Source organism: Pristis pectinata, chromosome 2 (assembly GCF_009764475.1).
Source record: "Pristis pectinata isolate sPriPec2 chromosome 2, sPriPec2.1.pri, whole genome shotgun sequence".
Lineage (NCBI taxonomy): Eukaryota > Metazoa > Chordata > Chondrichthyes > Rhinopristiformes > Pristidae > Pristis > Pristis pectinata.
Window position 1 is genome coordinate 67,580,287 of NC_067406.1, and position 23,589 is coordinate 67,603,875.

A 23,589-nucleotide genomic window follows, 5' to 3' on the forward strand; every position below is an offset into this window, starting at 1 on the left:
AAAGGCAAATGCTGCCTTCTCTGAAGAACACTCAATACTTGACTATCAATTTAGAGTCCTCTTCAGGCCACAAAGATCCAAGTAAATATTAGCTTAGAGATGAATGAGTTAGATTGGTCAGGGAAGTTTACAAATTTAGAAGTACCTGCAAGCTTCAAATTACATTATTGCACCATGAAGGATACACTTCAGGTCCTTCCTCTCTGCTATTTTCATAATTATAAGAAAAACAATTCCTTACAATTCATGTTTTATGTATGGCTTTTAATAGTCTAAGCATATTTATTTAATTTATATGTTATCTGCTAAATACACCTATATTTAGGATTCTTTGCAAAGCTACTAAACTCAGACTCAACAACAGCAATCACGTAGGATGTTCCTTTAACTGAAATGGGAACAGAAGGGGCAATCCATCATCAAACATGATACTAATGAGCTTCTATTACATAACACTGATACGCATTTCATTTTCTTTACTGCATTTGAGACCATTCTGACCACCAGCATTGGACCACCAGGGTATTGGTCAGGGGAGAACAAAAAATTGATGCTGAGGCACTCACACCAGGTATCCAAAGGAAACTCACAGGGAAACAGAAAGCATTAGAAGTGCAATGTACTAACAGAATTGATCTTTTAAAGGTGTCAAGAGCCAAAGATGATTGATGAGGGTGGGGCAGTGAATGTTGTATACATGCACTCTAGTAAAGCTTCCAACAAGGTCTCTACTGGTAGGCTGATTCAGAAGATTAAGCCACATGGGATCCATGGAGACTTGGTAGATGGGATTCAAAATTGGCTTGGACGTAGAAGCCAGATGGTAGTTGTAGAGGGGCATTACTCTGACTTGAAACCTATGACCAGTAGTGTTCCACAAGGGCCAGTGCTGGGATCTCAGTTGTTTATGATACATGAAAATGTAGGTGGGTTTATTAGTAAGCAGACAAGACCAAAATTGATATAGAGTTGTAGACAGTGAGGAAGGTCAAAGGATTCAGCAAGATACAAACCAGATGGAAATGTGGGCAGAGAAATGGCAGATAGAGGTTTAACAGACTAGTGTGAGGTATTGCACTTTGAGAGGTCAAATGTGAGGGGAAAGTATACAGTAAATGGCAGGCCAAGGAATATTAAAGTATGGGGGGGGGGGGGGTGTCTTGGGGTGCAATTCCACAGCTCCCTGGAAGAAGCAACACAAGTAGAAAGTGGTAAAAAGGCATATGGCCTACTTGCTTTCATTGGTCAGGATATTGTGTGTAAAAGTCAGGAAGTCACATTACAGCTGTATAAAACTTCAGTTAGGCCTCATTTGGAATAGTGTGCAGTTCTATTGGAAGGATGCAGATATGTTGAAGGGTGCAGAAGAGGTTTACCAGAATGTTGCCTGGATTAGAGTGCATTAACTATAATGAGAGGTCAGACAAACTAAGATTGATTTCTCCTGCATATTAGAGGCAAAGAGGCGACCTGATCAAAGTAATGAGAGTTATAGACAGGCAGGATCTTTCTTGCCCAGGGTAGAACTGTCAAATATTAGAGGGTATAGCTTTAAGGTGAGAGGGGGTAAAGTTTGAAGACTTACAAGCTAATTTTTTTTTAAAAAACTGCACAGAAAACAGCAAGTGCCTGGCATGCACTAGCAGGCATAGTGATGGAAGCAGATATGATAGGCACATGACTAGGCAGGTAATGAGGGCATAGACCATGTGCAGGAAGATAGTATTCATCTCAGTTGGCAGATCCTATGGGCCAAAAGGCCTGTTCCTGTACTGTATTGTTCCATGTTCCAAGTCTTAATGACTAGAGTTATGGTTATATGAGCAATGATGGCAAACTTAATTATAAAAATGGACATCTAAGATTATGGTAAATTTAAACATTCAAGGCAAATGATTTCAGGGATGAGAATGATTTAAGAGGTAATGGACTTGAACAAAGGAGAGTAGAAGTAGAAATGATCATTTGATGGATTTCAAAAACAATTATTACTCAAGGAATTATAAACTTGCAGTATTAGAGAGAGCAGGGCACCAAACTGCTCTTGAATCAGCATGAACTCCAAACGGCTTGTCTTTTATAGGTGTAGCTCAAGTAAATGCCTTGACTCAGAACCAGTAAAATTTGGTTCGGAGTCAAGAGTAAAAATGCAGAGGATCAGAATTTGGGACTAGACTCATTGTCAAATTATGAATACAGAATGGGACAAGTGAATCTGGAAACCCTACTTCAGATAGGAATTTGACAAAACCTTGGAGGGAAGTGGAGGCTAAAGTAAAACAAGTAGAAATATGCCATTTGCTTCAAGAATTCTCATGTTGCATCAATAATTGTCTGCAATACACATCTTAAATATTGTTACATTAGTGATTTTATTTCAGATATTACACAGGAATAGCTGTAAAAATTAGTTCCACATTGTGCCTAAGCAACATTTCCACAGATTCCTGCAGGCAAATTTATGAGAAAGTACAATAGTCCAGCACTAAATAAAGCAGCTTCTACCAACCTGCTGCAATGTTAACAAGGTGGATGCTCAAAAATTTAAGACTGCTTTTGAATACAATCACAAATATTGCCTACAATCCAATACTGCACAAAATATTGAAATTGTGCAGAAATACTATCCATTAAACTTTAACCATTCTTAATGTGTAAAAAGGCTGCGCTTAAAGTGCCTCAATATACACGTGATTTAAGCCAAAACATTCAAAGCTTAATAGCAATTTAAAACTGCAGTGCTGTGCTTATTGTTTACTTTGCCCACCCCCATTCAAGAGGCTTTGCAGAGAGCCACAGCAGTGAAGCGAACTTCTCCTTGATCACGTTCCATAAATTGTCTGCATATTTTTGCTGAATCCTGAAATGACAATTATTAACATTAGAAAAGCAGAATCCCAGAACCACTGAATTTAAGATTAGTCACATGTACATTGAAACAGTGAAATACATCCTTTTGCATAGTGTTCTGGGGGCAGCCCACAAGTGTCACCATGCTTCCAGTGCCAACATAGCATGCCCACAAGTTCCTAACCTGTATGTCTTTGGAATGTGGAGGAAACCAGAGCACCCGGAGGAAACCCACACAGACACAATGTACAAACTCCTTACAGACAGTGGCCAGATTTGAACCTGGGTCACTGGTGCTGCAAAGCATTACACTAACCACTACACCACTGTGCCCATTTTTTCTTGCATGCTGCTTACTCAGAGGTTGGCATTTGTTCATATTCAAATGTATACAATTGGTTTAAATATTCTGACCAAATTTAAGCACAATTTAGATTTTTACCCATTAAAAGGCATGTTGAAGTTACTGTGGAATCAGAAGAGTTGAAATTTATGCTCAAAAACCCACCTGTAATAAATTATCTTTTGATGTTTCTCCATGGTCAATTGGGAATGGCATCCTTCCATCTTTTTAAAACAGCGGAGGAAAGAAAGTTAAAATTTGTAGGATGTTCTAAATAGGTGTAAAGGCCAATTACATTGCTATTCAACTGAGGCAAAAGCCATAAAGCAACATGCTGCAAACAAAGTTAACTGTGTACTGGGAACTCCAGAATTTGAATGAATTAATGAATGACTACCCATCATATAGGAAGCACTACTAGGTATTCAGCAAAGTTAAACCAGGAAAAATTAACTGCAGAAGTTCAACTGTCATCTTATCTAGAGTTGCCCTGCATGTAATCTGACTGGGTACTAAACTACAGAAGCAAATGAACAGTGACAAATATTAAACATGACCATTTCAAGTCAGCACCTAGCTTGGGTGTCTAATCTTGGTGAATGATGCACAACATCCAAAGTTTCATACAGTTAATAGCTCTATAGTTTCAAATGAAGTTTAATTGTCAAAAATATTCCAAATTGTGTACAAGTGTTACCTAGTTCATAGAGGTGTCCATCTACACCAACAAAGGTGATAAAATGGAAGTTTGTACCATCTTCATGTACCTACAGAGAAGTAGATTGAATCATAATAACTGCATGATATTATCTGAGAATTATATTCAGACATTGGCTGTTACACCAGCAATTTCAAATCTCAGTTCTAGATCACCAATCTAAAGACAAACTCCCACTGTAATACGAGAAATTTTAGTTAAGAGTTGTTGAGGCCTCTATTTGCAGTTTATATTGAGGGCTTGAAGGGGCCGAGTATACGGTAGTCAAAGTTGCTGATGCTACAAAAGTAGGTTAGAACTTTGCAAGGCAGGTACAAGGGCTTGCAAAAGGTTAAGTGCATGGGCATGAAGCTGGATGTACAAGTGAGGAGAGATCTCATTGAAGCCTACCAGATACTGAAAGGCCTGAATAGAATAGATGCAGAGAGGATGCTTCCATTAGTAGGAGAGTTTAGGATTAAGGGCACAGCATCAGAATAAAGGGACATCCCTTTAAAGGAATGAGAAGGAATTCTTCAACCGCGCAGGGGGAGGGGGGGGAAGAGGAATCTGTGGAATTTGTCACCACAGTAGGCCAGAGGCCAAGTCATTGGGTGGATTCAAGGTAGAGATTGATAGGTTCTTGACTGGCAAGGGATTTTTAAAAAATCATCTGTGATTGAATGATAGAACTGACTCAATGGGCTGAATGGCTCCTATATCTTATGGATATTGGGAGAGCAGGAGGCCAACTGGAATAGCGAGATTACAAAACATTACGGTACAAGAGATCCTAATTTGAAAAGCTGCATGCAAATACAGCAAGTAATTAAAAAGCTAATAAAACAATGGCCTTGATGCAGGGTTCAGAATACAAAATTAGGGAAATATTAATGCAACTTTCCAAGGCACCAGAGACTACACCTGGCATACTGCAGAGTTTTGGTCTCCATATTAAAGGAGACATGCTTGCACTGAAAGCTGTACATAGAAATTTCAGGAAGTTGATTCCCAATTACAATAAAGATTCTAATTGGCATTCATTGAAATGAGATTCTGGGAGGGTGGGGGGTTGTCATTGAGTGGCGATGCTTCTCCTAATGGACAATTCTAAAATAAGGGAGTAGTAACAAGGACATTTCTTAGTGTTGTGCATCTTTGTACCTAAGAAAGAGGCCTAGAATGCACTGTAGAGAGGTCAGCAGGCATTTTGACTACAAGGGATTTAGGAGGTTTGGAAAGAGCTAGAAAGTGGTGTTGAGGCCAAGATTGTATCAGCCACAATCTTAATGAGTAGTGGAGAAGGCTCAAGGGGCCAAGAGGCCTACTCTTGATTTTTGTAATCAAGTAGATCTACATGTTATTTTTCTTCATATCACTGGGCAAAAGCCAGCTTGGTTTTAGTTGGTACCAAATTCTCCACAAGCAGATTTAAAGTACAGTATGATCCAACTTGGTCTGTTCATTTGTCAAAGGATGACATTTCAAAGCTCACTACTGAAAAATGCCAGCTAACAAGTTGGATGCAGTGTGGCGTGTCTGGGTTCACTCTTGACCACACAGAAATTGGCAGTGGAGGAATTAAAACTTGAAATTACAGCAATTTTTAATTGAAGACCCCCTCCCCCCCAAGAAGGACAGTTACACAAATAACTCAATTTCAGTCACTTACTGTTGTGATCACAAGTCATGGCAAAGATAAGCAGAGCAAAAATCTGGTAGCCATGTTAGAACATTGAGAAAAGGCCAACAGGAAAGCCATGCTTGAAATGCCAACCATTTCAGCATTGAAGCGAGGCATGGGAACAGACTATCACAGCAACCCAATGTTTAATAAAGTTATAGCAACTGAAAACATCTTTTTAAACAGCAGTGGGATGAAGTGGTTGTTAGCATTTATCTGATGATTAATGGGAAAGATTTTTCTAGCTACATCATGGTACTTTGATAGAACAAAGCTTTAGTCAAGTAGCAAACAAGAACCTGGTATCCATGGTTAAAGCCCAATCTTGTCCCATGGGGAAGAGCATGTCCATATTATCTTGATCCAATTCAGAAATACTGCAAACATATCTATTCCAAGGTCCAGCAGAGAGCATCTCATGATTTCTGCATTGATATTGCTAATAAAGCTGAGAGGACAAAACTCAAACCAGGTGTCAGGTTGAGTCAACAAAAATCCATCTTAGTCCTCAAGATTAAAATTTACAATGAAAGGTAGAATTACCCAGTCAGGCTTACTATCTTGGCACAGCACCAATTCATTTAGCCTTCTTAACAAATTGCAGAATTATAGAGCCCTCCCATGTTCATTAACAGAACTGCAACAGATGGCAACAAAAACCCATTTCCACTTTAAGGTACAAGGACAGGTACACAAGTTAAAATGTTAACTTTATTCCAAAGCCATTATAACACAAGCTTCTCACCCGACACTCTCCTTCTTCTGCAGTGGCATCGTGTGCTGCACGTATCTCCTGTACAGAAAATTCAGACAGGTTAGTGAAGTCTGATAATTTGGTTCAGCTTCAAAGAGATAAACAGCTCTTGTAAATTTGAAGATCACCTCATTTTGTTCCAATTGCTTAGCTCTTTCCTTGGCAGAGAGATCTGCAGTTTCATTGAGAAATTTCTTCAATATTGAACCTTCCACTGCAAATACAAAAAAGTTATGTATTCTGAAGGCCCACATTCAACTGATGAAGCCCCCACCCACAGTTCATTAGAATAAGCAAATCAGTTATAAAGTCTTGAGATAACTTAGTAGAGACTGTAGAATATCCACTTAATGCAGTTTTAAATATGCAGGCAGTAGTTTAGATTTCTGAATAAGAAATATTGCTTTCTACAAAATTTCAGCACAAAATTATTAGTAGACCACACAAAAATCTTAGCAAGCAATTTGCTTACCAAAGTCAAGTTTATCTTGATTGTTGGCAACAGTGTTAACAAGTGCAATAGTGCCACAGGAATTTGAAATAGACTGCACCACAAAGTAGATTTTAGAGTCAATACCCTTCCCACTCAGTTCTGATGTTTGGCGGTTCCTGTGAGATTCATGCTGTGTGGGGAAGAGGAGGAGTATTAGTAAACTGCATTTTCATTAGATGCCAATGCAATGATATCATCAAGCCTACTCCATTATTCAGCATGATGATAATCCTGGATCCTTGCTGCCTACAACCTTACTCCCACTGGAGGTGGGGGAGGGGGGGGGGTGCTGGTGGGCAGAGGAGAGAAAAGGAGGGAAACAAGAACTGGAATTGACATTGGGAAGTCTCAAGACCGATGTGTATGATAGGAAGCAAATCAGACTGCCAGTTTTAGGACAAGATTAACTGAGTGAACCTTTTGCTAGTCAGTCTATGCTATTCTGTCCTTACAGATGCTGTGTAGTCATAACCATAGCGCAATTCCTCACTTGCCACATTAAGATTTAGACATGTTGCCTACTTAAAAAGGCCTTTGAACTGACAGTCCAGTAGTCACTAGAATCTCCAGCTGCAAACTCAAGATGCAATTGGATTTGTTCACAGAAGGGAAACTACTGGAACAGAATAGCAGAAATTTAGAATCCATTGGCAAAGAAACTTGTGCACATTTGTTATAGAAACATCCTTCAAAATTGACAACCATCAATAACAAGTATATTAGCAGATACAAAAAAGGAAAACAACTATAATATAATAGTACAAGCTCAGGGTGTAAAGGGAAAGGCTGAGCAACTTCATTATAGGCTTTCAATAATATTGTTTCCTTTAACTTTGTCTAGCATCCTGGCTTTAGTTAAAAAACCAGCTCAGTCAACTGCTGATTCACTTTCAAGTTCCAGCATTCAATTACTACAATGCACTAAGGGCACGACAGATGGCAAGGAAAGGAAAGTCATAATGGATTGAGAGGTGTACCAAAAGCTTTCCCCAATCTCAATATATGCAAACCCAGAACAACCCAAGTTAATTTGATTACTCATCATTGTGCACCAAGTGCAAAACAATTTTAATCTTAACCCTCAAGATAAACAACCTGGTTACCTAGTTGTATTTTGGCAATGGAAGGTATTTTCCCCATTACAAATTTAAAACCAAATCATACTTCATAAAACAATGTTAACAATTGTTGAAGGTGCAAATCCAGACTAAATTAGTTTATACTGAATAGAGGAAGGGCAGATTTGTAATCCAACACAAGGAAAAATATACACATTACTATGCAAAATATTGTTACACCTTGGAATGAAACAGAATAAGTAGGATGGGGACTTGTCAAATGAGTGGGTCATAACTAATAAACCTAAAGAACTACCCCTAGACCCAAAAGCATCTCAAATAGCAAACAAAATATCAATTAGTTATTTTAAAAAGTATACTGCAGTCAGTGAGGTTAACATCTCAGAAGGCATTTATGACTGGTTTGGACAACTAAAGATTCCAGGACAACTTTTCTGGTTTACTTAAAACACAATTTATCAGATTATATTGGGGGTTCTGGGCATCACTATTAAGGTCAGCATTTTTTTTTTTGCTTGTATCAAATTGCTCTTTTAGGTGGTGTCAGGTTGCCTTCTGCAAGAGAAAAGGTTCCAGGATTTCAACCCAGCAGTGAAGAAAGGATATTTCCAAATCCAGACGAAGTGACTTGGAAAGCAAATGCAGATGGTGTTCACGTGCATCCAAAACCCTTTGTTTTCCTGTTGGAGGTTCTTTCAGAATGGCTTAGGTAAATAACGGTACTGCATTTTGTAGATGGTATACATTATAGCCACTGCACTGGCACAGGAAAGGAATACCTAGGGTTGAAGGAATATTAAGCGAGCAGTCTTCCATCTCTTGAATGGGTTGAAGTTCTTCATTTGTGAACAATACTCCACACACTGCTTGTACTCTGGATGGAGGAAAAAGCTTTAGTGTCAAGTGGCAAGTCACTTATTACAGGATACCCAGCTTTGGATCTGCTCTTTAGAATCAGTATTTGCAACTGCTGTATTGACTTTCAGGTCAATGGCATGCACCCCAGAATGCAGGGAGGATGGCAATACCATTGAATGGCAAGACCTATTGGTTGATCCTCAAATCATATTTATGCCATAAGTGCCAGACAAGTACTGGCCACTTAGCTCATACCCAAATACAGGCATGGAGTGGTTCATTTGCCAAGTTATGAATGAAATTGAACAGACATCCCCACTTCTGACATTTGAAGTTTATCACTGTTGAAGACGGTTGTATTTCAATCATTGCTGCAGTATTATTGTAAATGATTGAAACAATTGCAGCTATTTTTGTACAACTCCACCATTGGACTACTTTCTTGATGCCACATTGACAAGCACTGCCACAGATGGTAGTCACTCACTTCTGGAATTCAGCTCCTTGGAGCATGAACCAAGGCTATGAGACAAGTAGTCATGGCAAAGTGATCAGGCTACTGGAGTAACTCAATAGTTCCTATTCATAAAACAGTAGGCTGGGTAACACTTGGAATTTTCCTGCTTTGTGAACAGGATGTATCTGGGTAGTTTCCCCACATTGTTAGACTGGCATGACTAGTTCTATAGAGCACAGGTCTTCAGTTGAGATGTTGTATATCACATGAAGGAAATATCAAGAGGAAGCTGGAATTTTGCAAGGTTGCACCTTTAGAGATTTTGTGCACAAATCTCAGTATCAGGGCAATGGATGGATTAATTCCTACAAACTACAATGGCAGGTCCATCCCTCACCAAGCTCAGTATTGGCATCAACCTCTTTACTGCAGACTCTCTGGTTTAGGATGTTTTGTACTGAAGGCTCAACTGAATGTAATGTTACAATTAAATACACGTAACAACGCAATAAAGGGAGATAGTGTTGCTTAATCTCAGGGAAAAATACAAGGTCATATTAAACAGTTCAAGATACACCAGCTAACAGTGCAACAAGACTCAAGCCTTCACTGTCCACAAAACACAAGTCAGGATAATCAAATAAACAAATTCCTGTTACACTTTCCTACTTGGGGCATATCTTATGGCACAAAGAAAATACTGCTCTGCCAGCAGCTTTTGGCCCATTCAGACATCTTCAAAGAAGAGGACAAAGCCTTTTTTAAAATTAAATTGTTTCTTTAATAGGCAGCTTTAACCTCTGAGTAGCCAAGTCTTTTGGAATCAGTTATTATTGCAGACTAGACATTTGCTCCAGCAAATACAAAACCAAATAGCTATCTGGGACCCCAAATATGCAAACAGGGTTAAAGTAGCAAATTAGGTGATCAGGCTGGTTCAGTGCTTTTGCATTGAGAAATAATTTGATACATTTGGAATTGGAAGCCAAATTTGTGCATCAGCTGGAGATTAAGCCAATGACTAATACCATGAAATTCAGTGTAGAAAATCAACCAGATGAATTTTAATAGATACATTTACAAAAAAATGTACCTAAAAAGAATAAACTAGCAAGATAGGAAATTAACAAGTATACTGAATTGCAGGAATTTTACTCATGTTGTGAAAGTTGACAAGTAGAACAGCCTTTTAGAAAAAACAATGAAATATAAATATCAATGTCTGCCTTTTAATCCCCAATTAACCAAATACTGTAATTCAGGTTAGTTTCATTATGCCACACCCATTTCAACCACTTCAGGAAAGGATGCTTATTGCAAAAAGTATACCCAAGGTTACTAGCTATTACCTAGGGCAAGTTTAGATCTTCAATTTTCTCACCTTTGAACAAGTTTGTTACTGCAAAATAACAAATTTGAGTTCTGTTTGGAAGGTAGATAGCTTCAGACTGTTTTATGCAGGACATCCTTAACTAGTGCTTCAATTTAACTGGTTATAAAGTTAGCTCATGATCACAGTATCTCTTCTCCCTCCCTCATACATTTCACTGTTGGGAGGCAAGAATTTGAAACAAATGGGTCCTGGTTAAATTTGTACCTTTTTTAAAGAAAGGCAACTCATTACAGAATAGAAGTCTGGCTTCTTGAAAAGAGAATCTCAATAGATGGAATAACTTAATATTTTAAATTATGGGCATTTGGTCTGCCTCCTGGTCAGACCAGAAAGGAATGGAGATTCCCTTCATGAGATTTCTTTTAGTCATTGCTTAATGAGAAAAGAGTCAATACTCAATGCCAAAGTGGTCAATTAATTGTTTGCACAAGGTCAGATACAGGCATGTCTGATACAGGCACCACTAAAAGATAAAACTGACAAGCCTAGTTAGGACAAGGTATTTGTTCCATAGAAATTATTAGCAGTCAATGATGAATGTAGTGTTGGGATAGGATTTCATCGTAAGGAAAATCCCACTTCAGGGAGACAGTTTAAGATCATTCCAAAGCTTCACAGCTTGCCACCCATAACTGTAAGCCCATATATGAAGATACAAATATCTCTTATTTGCAAAAAAAACTCTGGATACTGCATTGCAGGTTTAAAAAAAAAGAAACAAACTAAGGGTATTTTACTTTGTATATCTGTCTACTGCTTGGAAAATGCACCAAATTCAAGCATGATGCAGTGTGGATTTATACACGCGATTTGAGTCCCCACCTATCGGCTTTTAGTAATTGCTAGAAAAAAAATCTAGTTTGCCATTCAGTGCTGCCAAGTTCACCAATGATTTGACACAATACCCGGGATGAACACGCTTGCAGACGGTGCCGTACCTGTTGACTGAGGGGAAAGAGCAGTAGCAGAGCGCACACGGGCGATGGTACCATGGAGAGGGATTCGTTTTCTAGACCCAAAACATCTACGAACTTCCAGCTAGAAGCCACACCCAGACGAGAGAGGCACTATGCAGAAGGCAAGATTTTTGATATAAAAGATTATTAGATTAAAAGTGTTACTAGATCAAAACGGCATTTTAAAAGCCAAGCCAACACATCTAATGCGATGGAGCGTCAAGCGGTGCATCAATAATCGGTAATTTACTCCTTATGACCGCACCCTTTATCCGTTCAATATTTAATTGAGATAACTATTTGTATGCGCGCGCGGGGAAGATAAAAGGGAAATAAGTGAACCGTTTTATTTTGCTTAACTTAAAAGACCACCCGAAGATGTTTGTAGATCAAACGAGGGCGTTGAATCGGCGTTGCGCACTTACTTTATTCAGCATCTGGAAATAAAAAGGGATAAAGTCAACACGGTTACATTTCGGCAGCAATAAACCATTACAACGCCTGAAGAAGGGCGCTCACCTCAGGGTTGATTTCCATTGCTTTCCATTCCATTGTTGCTGGTGCTTCGGACCGAATCTGAGCAGACAGCACTGGCAGTAGGTGTGTGTGCAGAAGAACAATCTGGCAACTGGGCGGGGCTTTAATACCCACACCGGAGTGAACCCACTGCGGAATGGGGGGGGGGGGGGGGAGAGACGGAGATCAGATCAGCGGTGTTCATCAAGGTACCGCCAAACACCTGCGGCCACTTTCCCCGTCAGAGTACTGGGGCTAACGAGTGCCAGCTGGGGAGGGGTTTCGGTCGTCTTTCATCTCCCTCTGCACCTACCGGCCCCGCGTACTGTTAGCACAGTCCAAGTCTCCTGATCCGTCTGGAAAGCCCAGTCGGTCGGCCCTCAAAATAGAAGGGCATTCGTCTATCGGCCAGAAGTTTCCTAGCAATGAAGTGGTAATGACCTGCAACCTACCTCGGGTAACAGTGTACTGATCGTACGCAATGCGTATTTTCACTGCGAGGGAGTGCAGATAATGAAGCGCTGACCAGTGGTATGTTAAACAGTGGGATACACTGTCGTGTTAAAACCAACAAAAGAGTGGTCAGGTCCAAAATGACCGTGCATATCGATCTGTTGCTCAGATCTTTAGAAGCATACACAATATTTCTTGTTCAGTAATGGGGTGCATTTAATGCTTTGTATGCATGATTTGTAAAGTGGCATTAAACTAAATATAAATACAAAAAGCAATTTCCCACCCCATTTTTTTTTGCAACATAGAGTTGTGAAACGATACAGTTGTGAAACGGTTAAGGAAAAATAGGTGGCACTTGAAGATTATGAGCCTGGGAATTGTATATGAAATTGAATGTGATCATAGAGGAAATTTGGCCCATCTTTTGAATTTATTCGCTGTCATGACTTCTCAGAAGTGGACGGTTCACATGTAATCAAATATACACATAGCTGGTCCATAGCTATACTTAGAATTAAACGAAGTACACATACTATTTATTTCCACAGAAATGGGTTATTTTAATGAATACATTGTAGTGTTTTATCAAGTTGTACATATTTACAACTGCAGGGAATAAGGTTTTGTTATAAAATAAATGTAAAATCAACCATCTAATTGCATTAAAATGTAGATTCATCTTAAAGAATGCCATATTCACAACTTAATCTTGATTTTCAGAATTAGACTTTTCTCACAAAATTTTATTTTGTGTTATACATTATTGTAGTCGAAATTGGCATTTCTTTGCATGTACATTAATGGAAAGAAAAATAACTGACCTTGACTTTGCATTGCTGCTGCTTTATTTTGCTATGGAGTAAAATTTGATCTGCAGATCAAAGTTCAATGGTATTAGAAAAATCACATGCTCTAGCAAAAATAATCTAAATAATGATCAAATTTCAAAGTATTACATTTAATATAACAGATCTGATGCTTGGATATTTACCTCCAGTACAATATAAACATTACATCAGAACACATTACAACTGCTGAATGCAAGATAATTCAACATCATCCATTATAACAAAATTATCAGAACTGATATCGACCACAATTAACAGCAATTAAATGTGAAATTTAGTAGTAGGAAGGGAAATGCAGAATACATTTGGTAAAAACACTTATTAACATGCATTATTTATTCATTTATCTCTTTGAATGATATGAGTCAGTCTTTGTGGTTGTGGGGAGAGGCAGACCATGCAACACCTTTGATCTGCTTTCTATCTTGTTGAGACCAGATGATGCGTTGTGCCTGAAAGATCTATGACATTGTTGGATGGACATGAGAAGTTTTTTAGCCATTTCTTATTGAAATGTAGTTGAAATCTTAGATCATATTAAATGTTTGTCTTGATAAGATGCTCCTGATGTCTTGCACACATTAAAATTCTTAATTATTCCAATTTGTGCATGCTTGCCTTCATCGGTCAGGATGTTGAGTACAGGAGTTGGTATGTCAGCTGTACAAGACATTGGTAAAGCCTTATTTGACCAGAACTGCATACAGGAAGGATGACGTTAAACTGGAAAGGGTACTAAGTTGATTTTCACGGATGTTACTGGGACTGGAGGATCTGAGTTATAAGGAGAGGCTGGATTTTTTTTTCTCAGGAGCGTAGGAGTTTAAGGGGGGACGTTATAGAGGTTTATAAAATCATGAGGGGCATAGATAAGGTGAACAGCCAGTCTTTTCCCCAGGGTAGGAAAGTCCAAAATTAAAGGGCATAGATTTAAAGTGAATGGTGAAAGATTTAACAGGGATCTGAGGGGCAATTTTTTTTTCACACACGGGGTGGTGTGTATATGGAACGAACTGCCAGAGGAAGTGGTAGAGGCGGGTACAAATACGACATTTAATAGACATTTGAACAGGTACGTAGATTGAAAAGGTTTAGAGGGATGTGGGCTAAACGCAGGTAAATGGGACCAGCTCAGTCCGCTTGGTTGGCATGGACGAGTTAGGCCGAAGGGCCTGTTTTCTGTGCTGTAAAGCTCTATGACTCTATGGTGAATTTTCCATCAGAGGTAGCTAGATTTTTAAAAATACCCATCTGCTAAGATTGGTATCTGCTTTTTCTGCCCATACATTTTTTCAGATTTTTATCCTGTTTACATTTTTCCAGATTTTTATCCTGTTTACATTTTAACACTATGATGGATTCTGCTCCAGTGTTGCTTCTGCAATGGCATTCATGCCCTTCCTAATAGAAAGGTGAGGGAGGGAAACCAAGGAATTACAAACCACCTAGCCTGATGCCTGTTTCAGGGAAATTTTAAAGTCTAAAATTTTTTTAAAAAGTAGAGCGGCTGAACACCCTCTCAGTCAACATTCCATTGATCAGAGAAGGCCTGCATGGATTTGTGAAGGGTAAGATTTGCTTGGAAGACCTCCCAGAATTTTTTGAAGAGATAACTTTAGTGGAACATGGAATATCCATAGATTTATATGGATTTTTTAAGTCATTTGAGAAACTTTGTCATAAGTGCCCTATCTAAAGCAAAATCTGCAGATCTGGGAAAATGATATAAAAGCAGAAATGTCTGGAAGTACCTACCATCTATGGAGAGTGAAAGAAAGATAATGTTCCATGTCAATAAAATTTAATTAGGACATTATCTTTGTTTCTCTCTCCACAGATGGTGTCTGACCTGCTGATTTTTTTTCTAGCATTCTGTTTTTACTTCAAGTTCAGAAAATCATCGAAGTGTTAATGGAATGCTGGTCTTTGCATCCAGAGGACAAGGGGAGAAAAGTTAAGCTACAGGTGTGCACGATCCTGATTAGACCACACCTGGAGGACTGTGAACAGTTCTGACAAAAGATTCTTGGAGACAGTACACCTTTACCCTTAAGGGTTGGATTATGCTTACACAAACTAAGGTTATATTACCTGAAATATAGGTTAAGGGATGATATGGCTGAAGTTCCAAAAATAGATCAGAAGATCTTCAATCCAAATATCTGATATTCAAAATTGTCTACAATCAGAGTGTTCTCAGAATTCCTGACAAAATGAACCCTGGGTCTCTTGGCCAACATTTTGAATATGTGGCAATTGTACTGCTTTATGGTGTACAGGAATCATCCAAATAATGTGAAAAGTATGCTACATTGACAATAATGCAGCAAGTTGAAATTCCACAGGGGATGAGTCAGGACTCAAACTAAGCATACATTTCAGTTTTAATATGTCAACAGTACAATATCAAGATGCAATTAGAAGAGTGGTTAATGTTCTATCCCAAGAATGATTGAAATAAGCTTAGAAGCTAAAATAGTTGATTATGATACATTGATTGGTGAGTGGTTTAATTATTGTTGCAGTGAAAGTATAATGTTTCTGGACCACTTTGTGTGAAAATGATAAACAGATCCATCAGGAAATGCAAATTAGTGAGCCATGTGAGCATACAGCTAGATTGCTGCAAATGTTTTGCTTGTTAACATGTAATATTTACGTCGACATGGAAGGCAGCCATTCAGGCCATCAAGTCTGTTAGCTCACAGAGCAATCCCTTTCCCCCACTAATTTCCCTTTAACCTATTCTCCCCATGTTCCCATCAATTCTACTGGCCATCTGCACTAAAGGCAATTTACAGTGGCCAATTAACCTAACAACCTGCATGTCTTTGGAATGTGGGAGGAAACCCTCCCAGAATTACCTGCACTAATTCCATATCCCACTATATATTGCTCATTCAAATACTTGTCACGATGCCTTTTAAATGTTGTTACTGTTCCTGCCTCCACCACCTCCTCTGGTAGCTCATGCTCTTTGTGTGAAAAATTTACCCCTCGGATCTCCTTTAAACCTCCTCCGTCTTACTTTAAACCTATGCCCTCTAGTTTTAGATACCACATCAATGGGAAACAGACACTGGATATACCTACCCTATCTATGCCCATCATAATTTTATATACTGCTATCATGTCACCTCTCAGCCTCCTTCGCTCCAGGGAAAACAGACCTGGCCTATCCAGTCTGTCCTGATAACACAAGCCCTCCATTCCAGTTAAGATCCTTGTGAATCTTTTCTCCACTCTTTCTAGATTAACAACATCCTTCCTATCATGTAGTGACCAGAACTGTACACAATACTCCAAATGCGGCCTAACCAACGCCTTGCATAACTGTAACATGACGTCCCAACTCTTGTACTCAATGCCTCGGCCAATAAAAACAAGCCTGCCACATGCCTTCCTCACCTTGTCTCCCTTTGTTCCCATTTTCAGGGATCTATGTATTTTTATTCCAAGGTCTCTCTGTTCAACAACACTCCCCGGGGCAATGCCATTCACTGTGCATATCCTGCCCTGGTTTAACTTCCCAAAGTGCATCACTTTTGCACTTATCCAAGCTAAATTCCATCATTCATTCCCTTACCCACTTTACCAGCTGATCAATATCCTGTTGACAACCTTCTTCACTGTCCACCAATGTTGGTGTCATCTGCAAATTTATTAATCATGCCACCTACATTCTCATCCAAATCGTATGACAAACAACAAAGGTCCCAGCACCGATCCTGGTGGTGCACCACTGGTCTTGGGAACCAGGCCTCAATGAGAACCAACATTGATGATCAAATTTATCGAAGTGCCCCCACCACCCCCCCCAGCAGCCTTAGTCCACCTGCAGAATAAAGTGAAGAACAAGATCTCAAGTCCAACATCAAGCCAATGGTGCACTGAGAAAGTGCACTATCGAAGTGCACCATTCATTGTAGGCATCACAGACATGGATAACTTACAGCAGGCACCACCGACTAGCGGAAGGGAAACACTAATGGCAGCTCTGCAAATTTCTCCAAACCCAGTGGTAGGTTAGGCAAACCAATATCAGCCTTTGCTTCCTGGCCAAAATCCCCAGCACTGAGGTTCTCATCATGCCCAACCAACTTCAGTGGGTAGGTCACGTTGTCCACAATAAAAGTCCCAAATCAAGCACTCTATTCTAAGCTTTGTCATTGCCAATAATTTTCAAAAGGACACAAAAACACTAAAGGAATGTCTTCAAAGCCTCCTTGCAAAAGTGTAATGCGATGGAAATCCTTTGCACAAAATGTGGTGAAGCATCTGAGGAGGTTCATAGCACAGTCTCTGTCAGGACAGTATGGAGACCAAACACAAATAGCCAAAGGAGCATATAGTAATCCAATCTATCCATCCAGTCATCAAGCTCCACCTATCTTATCGGTGACAAAACCTGCAGGTCTCACTTTCAGTTCATTGGTCACCTCAGAACCCAAAGAATGGAAGCAAGTCTTTATTAACCCCAAGGGACTACTTAAGAAGAAGGGAGTAGGAAGCTGGAAAAGCTCTACCTCCCATTGCACTAAATGTTGCCATGTCCAGAAAATCATAACTGGAAGAGGACTTAAAAATGACCATATTTCAACTATCTCAGGAGAAGCTACCTTGTGATCATAAGAAAAATGAATGAGTGAAGGAGAGTAAAGCTGTTGTACTCTCCCAAGCTGAGGGTTAATTATTTCCAACTTTTATGTCTTAACACCAGTGCAGGCAAACACACAATGAAGTAAATACAATGTAGTATAACGTAAGACAAAACCAGGAATTCCTGGAAAAAACTCTGAAGGTCAAAAATGGAAAATGTGGAAAAGGAAGCAGAGTCAGCATTTCAGAAGAATAATCTTTTATCAGAAATGGAACAAGGGACATTAAAAAGTTTTAAGCAAATACAGAGTTAGGGAAAGAGAGAACAGGAAGTGATGAGGTCTGGGGCAGATCAGCAATGGTCATATTGAATGGCGGGACAGGCTAGAGGAGTTGAGTGGCCTGCGCGTGCTCACATTTTCTTATGTTCAGATGTTCTTATGTAACTTTATTATAAGTCATGACAAGGTTAAGGTACTCAATTTTGAAAATAAATTCTTGGGATGTGGGAGTCACTATTAAGGTCGCCACTTGTTGTTCATCAGATGCTACCCTTAAGAAGTTGATGATGGTGTACTTTTTAAGTCACTGCTGTCCATGTGGTGAAGCTGCTCCCAAAATGCTGCTGGGTGGGAGCCACTGGGATCATTCAGCTTCTAACTTCAGACTTGGACCAAACATGAAAAAAGGAACTGAACTCCCGTTGAGAGACCTGATGTAAAATTATCAACCTGAGACATTAACTCATTTCCCCTCTCTCTGCTGTGACTGCTGAACTGTTGGGTACTTCCAGTATTTTCTGGTTTTGCTTTAGATTTCAAGCACCTGCAGTATTCTGGTTTTGTATGAGATGAGCAGAAAGAGATGGTTGTGGTTGTTGGGAGGCCAACCCCAGGATATCACTGCAGGAATTCCACAAAGAATTTTACAAGGCCCAACAATCTTAGGCTTCTTAACCATTCCTCCATCATATTGTTAGAAATGGGTATATTTCCTGATAGCAGTGTATCCAGTTCCATTTGACAGCCTAGACAACATTCATGCTTGGGCTAATAAGTGTCAATTAACATTCACATCACAGAGGTGGCAAGCAATGAGTATCTATCTGCCTCTTACCACCTCCCCAAGACTTTCAATTGACCTACTATTGCAGAACTTCCAACCGTCAATGTCCTAAGGTCACCATTGACCCAAAATGTAATGAAACCACTAAATAAATACTGTGTCTAGAAGAACAGGGCAGATAATTGGTATTCTGCACAGGAGACCTTCCTCCTGACTCCACAAACAACAAAGCCCTTTCACCGTCAGAAAAGCATGAGTCAGGAGAATGATGAAATATTCTCCACTTGGCTAGAAGAGTGCAGCATCTACAACACTCAAAATTGTTCAGTACCGTACAGGATAAAGTAACATCTATACTGCAGTCTCATAATAAATATAAAGAAGAAAAATCATTTTAGTTAATTGGGCTGCTCGCATTGTAACTCAACGTAGCAATAAATAGCCAAAAACCTACATGTCTATCAGCAAATTTTAAAATAAAATTGAAGCACTGGTTTTTGACTGCTCCTCATCATTTTCTCATTAATATGAACACAATTTATAATGTTTGACCTAAATATTTTCTTCCATTTGTCGGGATAAGACAGTACCAGTTTATCTCACTGCGATTTATGTGTATTCAGAATCTCAGAAAGCTAACATTTTTGTATCTTGGTTTTTGTAGGAGAGCCATGAGCATTGTGTTCCTGTCAGAACACATAAACTTAATCAAAATTGTTGATCAATTTATTTTAGCTAAAGAACAGAAACCATAAACTGGGCCAGAATATCCAACCTGCTATTCATAAGCCTCTTCCCCAAGTGTAATAAACCTCGGTGATGTTGTCTCTTGCACTGCACTGGTCTCATTGGTCTGTGTAGGAAGTCAGATGACCTGCCAGCATTAAATGCACACCAGTGGTGTTTTTAAAAAAATTCTGATTTGTTAATTTCAGAGGCAATGACTGACACCCAAATTCCCTTTATTATCAAGGAATGTAGGAATAAAAATATACTGGGACTAAGTCAGATGACAGTTAATTTAATTGATTTAGATCTTGGAAACTACATCGCAAAATAGATTCAGGAATTTGAATATTAGTCTAATTATCAAAGGCTAGTACACACCAGCTCCCTGAAATATATAGAGAATCTGTCACACTGATATTTCTGTACATTGCAACAGGATCTGCAGATTTAAAATCCCTACAGGCATTACTGCACAATTAATCCTACAAACAAAAACAATATGGTGATGCTGCACAGATTTTAAACCCACTTTTGATATTTTAAGCGTCAGGGCAGACTTTAGTGCATAATTTTTCTATTTTGTCTGGCGGAGATTATTGCTAAGTATTGTGTTGGCAGCATGGATGGAGAAGCCTGGGGCAAAGGTTGGTACCTACTGTACCATTAATTAATACAGAGCCATCGACTCATCAGCCACATGTATCCCAAATCAGTAATCAGACTGAAAATAATCTTTGTACTCAGTTGTAGATTTCTGACTGGTTTCAATAAACTTGCATCCATCATGCTTTTGTATATAAATTACAAGTTTCTCAACTTGTAGCTACTTCTGCAACTCTACCTCCTCCCTGAACCCCAGAAACCCCATTCCTTTTGAGGGTCTCACTTAGCCAGTGGCTTCCCAATTCTGACCCTCCAACATCTGTCCAACTGTTGTCCCCAACAATCTGGCTGACCCCCACATCTCCTCCTGTTCCCCTGCCCTACCAACTCTCCTGATCCACTCTCCATAACACCCACTCCTCTGCAATCCTCCCAACAATCCCACTCTCGATCTCTCTGCCCGCAGTGAATAAAACATTTCCCTCATTATAAGATATGCTTCAACTGGCATAACAATCACATTAGGCAGAAACCAAGATGGACAGAGGCAGCAGGCGGGAAGGAATATCACCATCTGCAGGTTCCACCTCCATGTCACACATCATCCTGACCTGGAAATCTATGTCTGGTCTTTCATCATCCCTGGGTGTTAAAACATGGAACTCTGTACTCAACCTCACTTTGGGGGCACCTTCACCAGAAGGGCACTCGCAGCTCAAGAAAATGGCTCACCACAATCTTCTCAAGGGCAATTAAGAATGGGCAATAAATGCTGACCTTGCCAGTGACTCCAAAATCCTGAAAATCAATTAAACAAATTAATTGTCCAGCCATGTACCATATTGGATCACTTGTGTGGATATCTCATTCAATTTTATCTCCACTAAAAAGGGCAAAATTTTGTGCAGACTGTGTTGATGGCAGGATCCTCCCTGTTTGATTTATCTGTAGTTGATGCACCTGGTGAAACAGCAAAGCAGCAGCCTATATTTGAAGTGACCAGGCACCTAAGTGGACCAGAGCCAAAATCTGATTTTCTGCCTGCCCATCTTCTCCCTTTGGCGAGGAGCTATAAATAGATACATGCAGAGGCCCTTGCTTTTATTTAGGGAAATGTAATCTCCAGTTTGGAGCCAAGGTAAATGTAATCCTGCCTTTATCTTTACAAGTGATTGGATTATGAAAGTCAGAAGAAAGCAGCAGGCAGTTGCTTGTTCTATTTTAACATTTATTTTTCAAGATATGACATTTATCCGACTACTTATTATCAGGGTTTACAGTACTGTTCCAAAACCCATCACCCCCAACTTTGAGTCACAGACTAAGCTGGAGACCCTGTTTCTTCCTGGGACCTCATGACCAAAGACCACCTATCACTCAGTGATCCAGGTGCACCAAAAAGTCTTGGCAGAGCTTGGATCAGTGTCAGCAGAAGTCACCTGACAACGGAATGATCAGGAGATTCCTCACTCCGAGTCGTGTGGCAAAGGGGGGTTTTGCTGGTAATCAGAAGACAGCCAACTTTGCATCAGGCAAGTGATTTTGTCAGCCAGACACCTTCCAATCTGCCGATCCATGGAACAGACAATACCACCTATCATGTTCAGTTTTACTGTTTTCATGCATAAAGGAAAGACAATTCAAATATTTCTTTAAATATTTACGTTAATTATATTTTGCTTCTTCCCTTTCAGATCTTAGCAGATATATAATTTTGGTATAAAAAGTGTTATAGTTATTGAAGATATGGGCAATACTAAAAATAATGCTATATTTATTAACACAATCTTGTAGAATTGATGCTACAGGACATTATTATTGATCTACATAAGAATGAATAGTTGGCATTCGTCTGTTCATCATTTATTATCCAAGGAAACCATTAGAGACCATAGCACTCACAGTGTATTACAAAATGGCTGTGCTATGCAGTGACTCAGCAATGATTTTAGTTCAATTAATATATTTTTCTATCTCTGAACAGCTCTGACCAAAAATAAGTAAGATGATGGCATCTGAGTATAACTATTAACCCTGTGAACACTGATGTAGCATTTATGTAATGTAAGTAAATGAAAATAAGATTAATTTTTTTTTCATTTTTGCTGAAATGTATTGCGATGAGAGAAACATTGTATTTCTACTGTGCAGTATTTAAAATTATGTACGTAAGATATTGCCCTCTTCGAAATATCAAGATGCAGGAAAATTCATATATGTGTGCAACATTTTTTAAGTAGCAAATTTTCAAAAGCATATTGAAGTAAATAAACAAATCTGTCTACCCATTTAGAGTGTGACTTTTTGCACCAATGATAAAAAACTTCAGAAAAGATAAAATTTATACTTGTAGCAACACAGGAGGCTATTTGGCCCATCATGTCCAGGCCAGCTCCCAGGATAACAATTTCATTAGTCTCATTCTCTCTCTTCTTGTTTTGCTGTACCCCTCCAACTTACTCTCTCAGATACTCATTACCTGTTCTTTAATTCTTTTTGCCATTAACCTACACTAAAGTTAATTTACAGTAGCCAACTGACCTACCAGTACACCTTTGGGATGTGGGAGGAAACTGCAGCACCTGGCAGATACCGGCATGGTCAGGGAGAGAGCACTCAAACTCCACTCAGACAGCAGCCAAGGATAAAACCCAGGTCCCTGAAGGTGTGAGGCAGCAGCACGAACTGCTACATTATCATGCACATGTTAAACTAATCCACACCTTTCTTTATTAAGTTTATGTACAACAATGCAAAAAAGAATGCAAGTGTGTTTAAGACTTTTATTTAAAATCTCCTTCCAGATGACTAGGAATAAAGGGACAATAGAAGGTTTTTCAACCTCTTGAGCATGTTCTGCCATTCTAGTAGTTTTTAACAGATTTATATGTTGACACCACTTATCTTACATTGATCCATATCCCTTATTAACCTAGCCTAATAAATATCTATCAAGTTTTCTTATAAACCTTGGTTAAGTTTTCAGGCTAGTAACTCAGAGGCCTGTACTGATAATCCATAGAAGTGATTTCAAATCCTATCACCAAAAAGCAAAAAGATAAAGAGGCTGGAAATCCGAAAAGAACACAGAAAATGCAAGGGATATTCTGCAGGCCAGGTAGCATCTGTGGAGAGAGGAACAGTTAATGTTGACCTACCATGGCTCCTGTGGAGGTTCAATTCAGTTAGCAATCAGGAATTAAAATCTA

General features: G+C 39.2%; 1 protein-coding gene across 1 annotated transcript; it reads right to left on the minus strand.

Annotated features, from left to right (window-relative positions):
• Positions 1-2,353: 2,353 nt before the first annotated feature.
• uchl1 (ubiquitin carboxyl-terminal esterase L1 (ubiquitin thiolesterase)) lies at positions 2,354-11,703 on the minus strand. Its single transcript, XM_052035080.1, has 7 exons — positions 11,547-11,703; positions 6,801-6,951; positions 6,457-6,542; positions 6,320-6,367; positions 3,891-3,960; positions 3,359-3,417; positions 2,354-2,860 (listed from the first exon to the last, which is right to left on the minus strand). The coding sequence occupies exons 1-7, from the start codon at positions 11,598-11,600 to the stop codon at positions 2,774-2,776; spliced, it is 555 nt and encodes a 184-aa protein (XP_051891040.1). The 5' UTR covers positions 11,601-11,703; the 3' UTR covers positions 2,354-2,773.
• Between the last annotated feature and the right edge of the window lie 11,886 nt (positions 11,704-23,589).

Bases quoted from the DNA above. Each gene is read 5' to 3' on its own strand.
- uchl1 (XM_052035080.1), bottom strand. From the start codon at position 11,600: ATGGTACCATCGCCCGTGTGCGCTCTGCTACTGCTCTTTCCCCTCAGT. The intron at 6,952-11,546 runs GTACGGCACCGT...TTCCCCACACAG, and splicing joins TCTTTCCCCTCAGTCAACAG to CATGAATCTCACAGGAACCG. The intron at 3,961-6,319 runs GTGAGAAGCTTG...ACTTCTCTGTAG, and splicing joins CAGAAGAAGGAGAGTGTCGG to GTACATGAAGATGGTACAAA.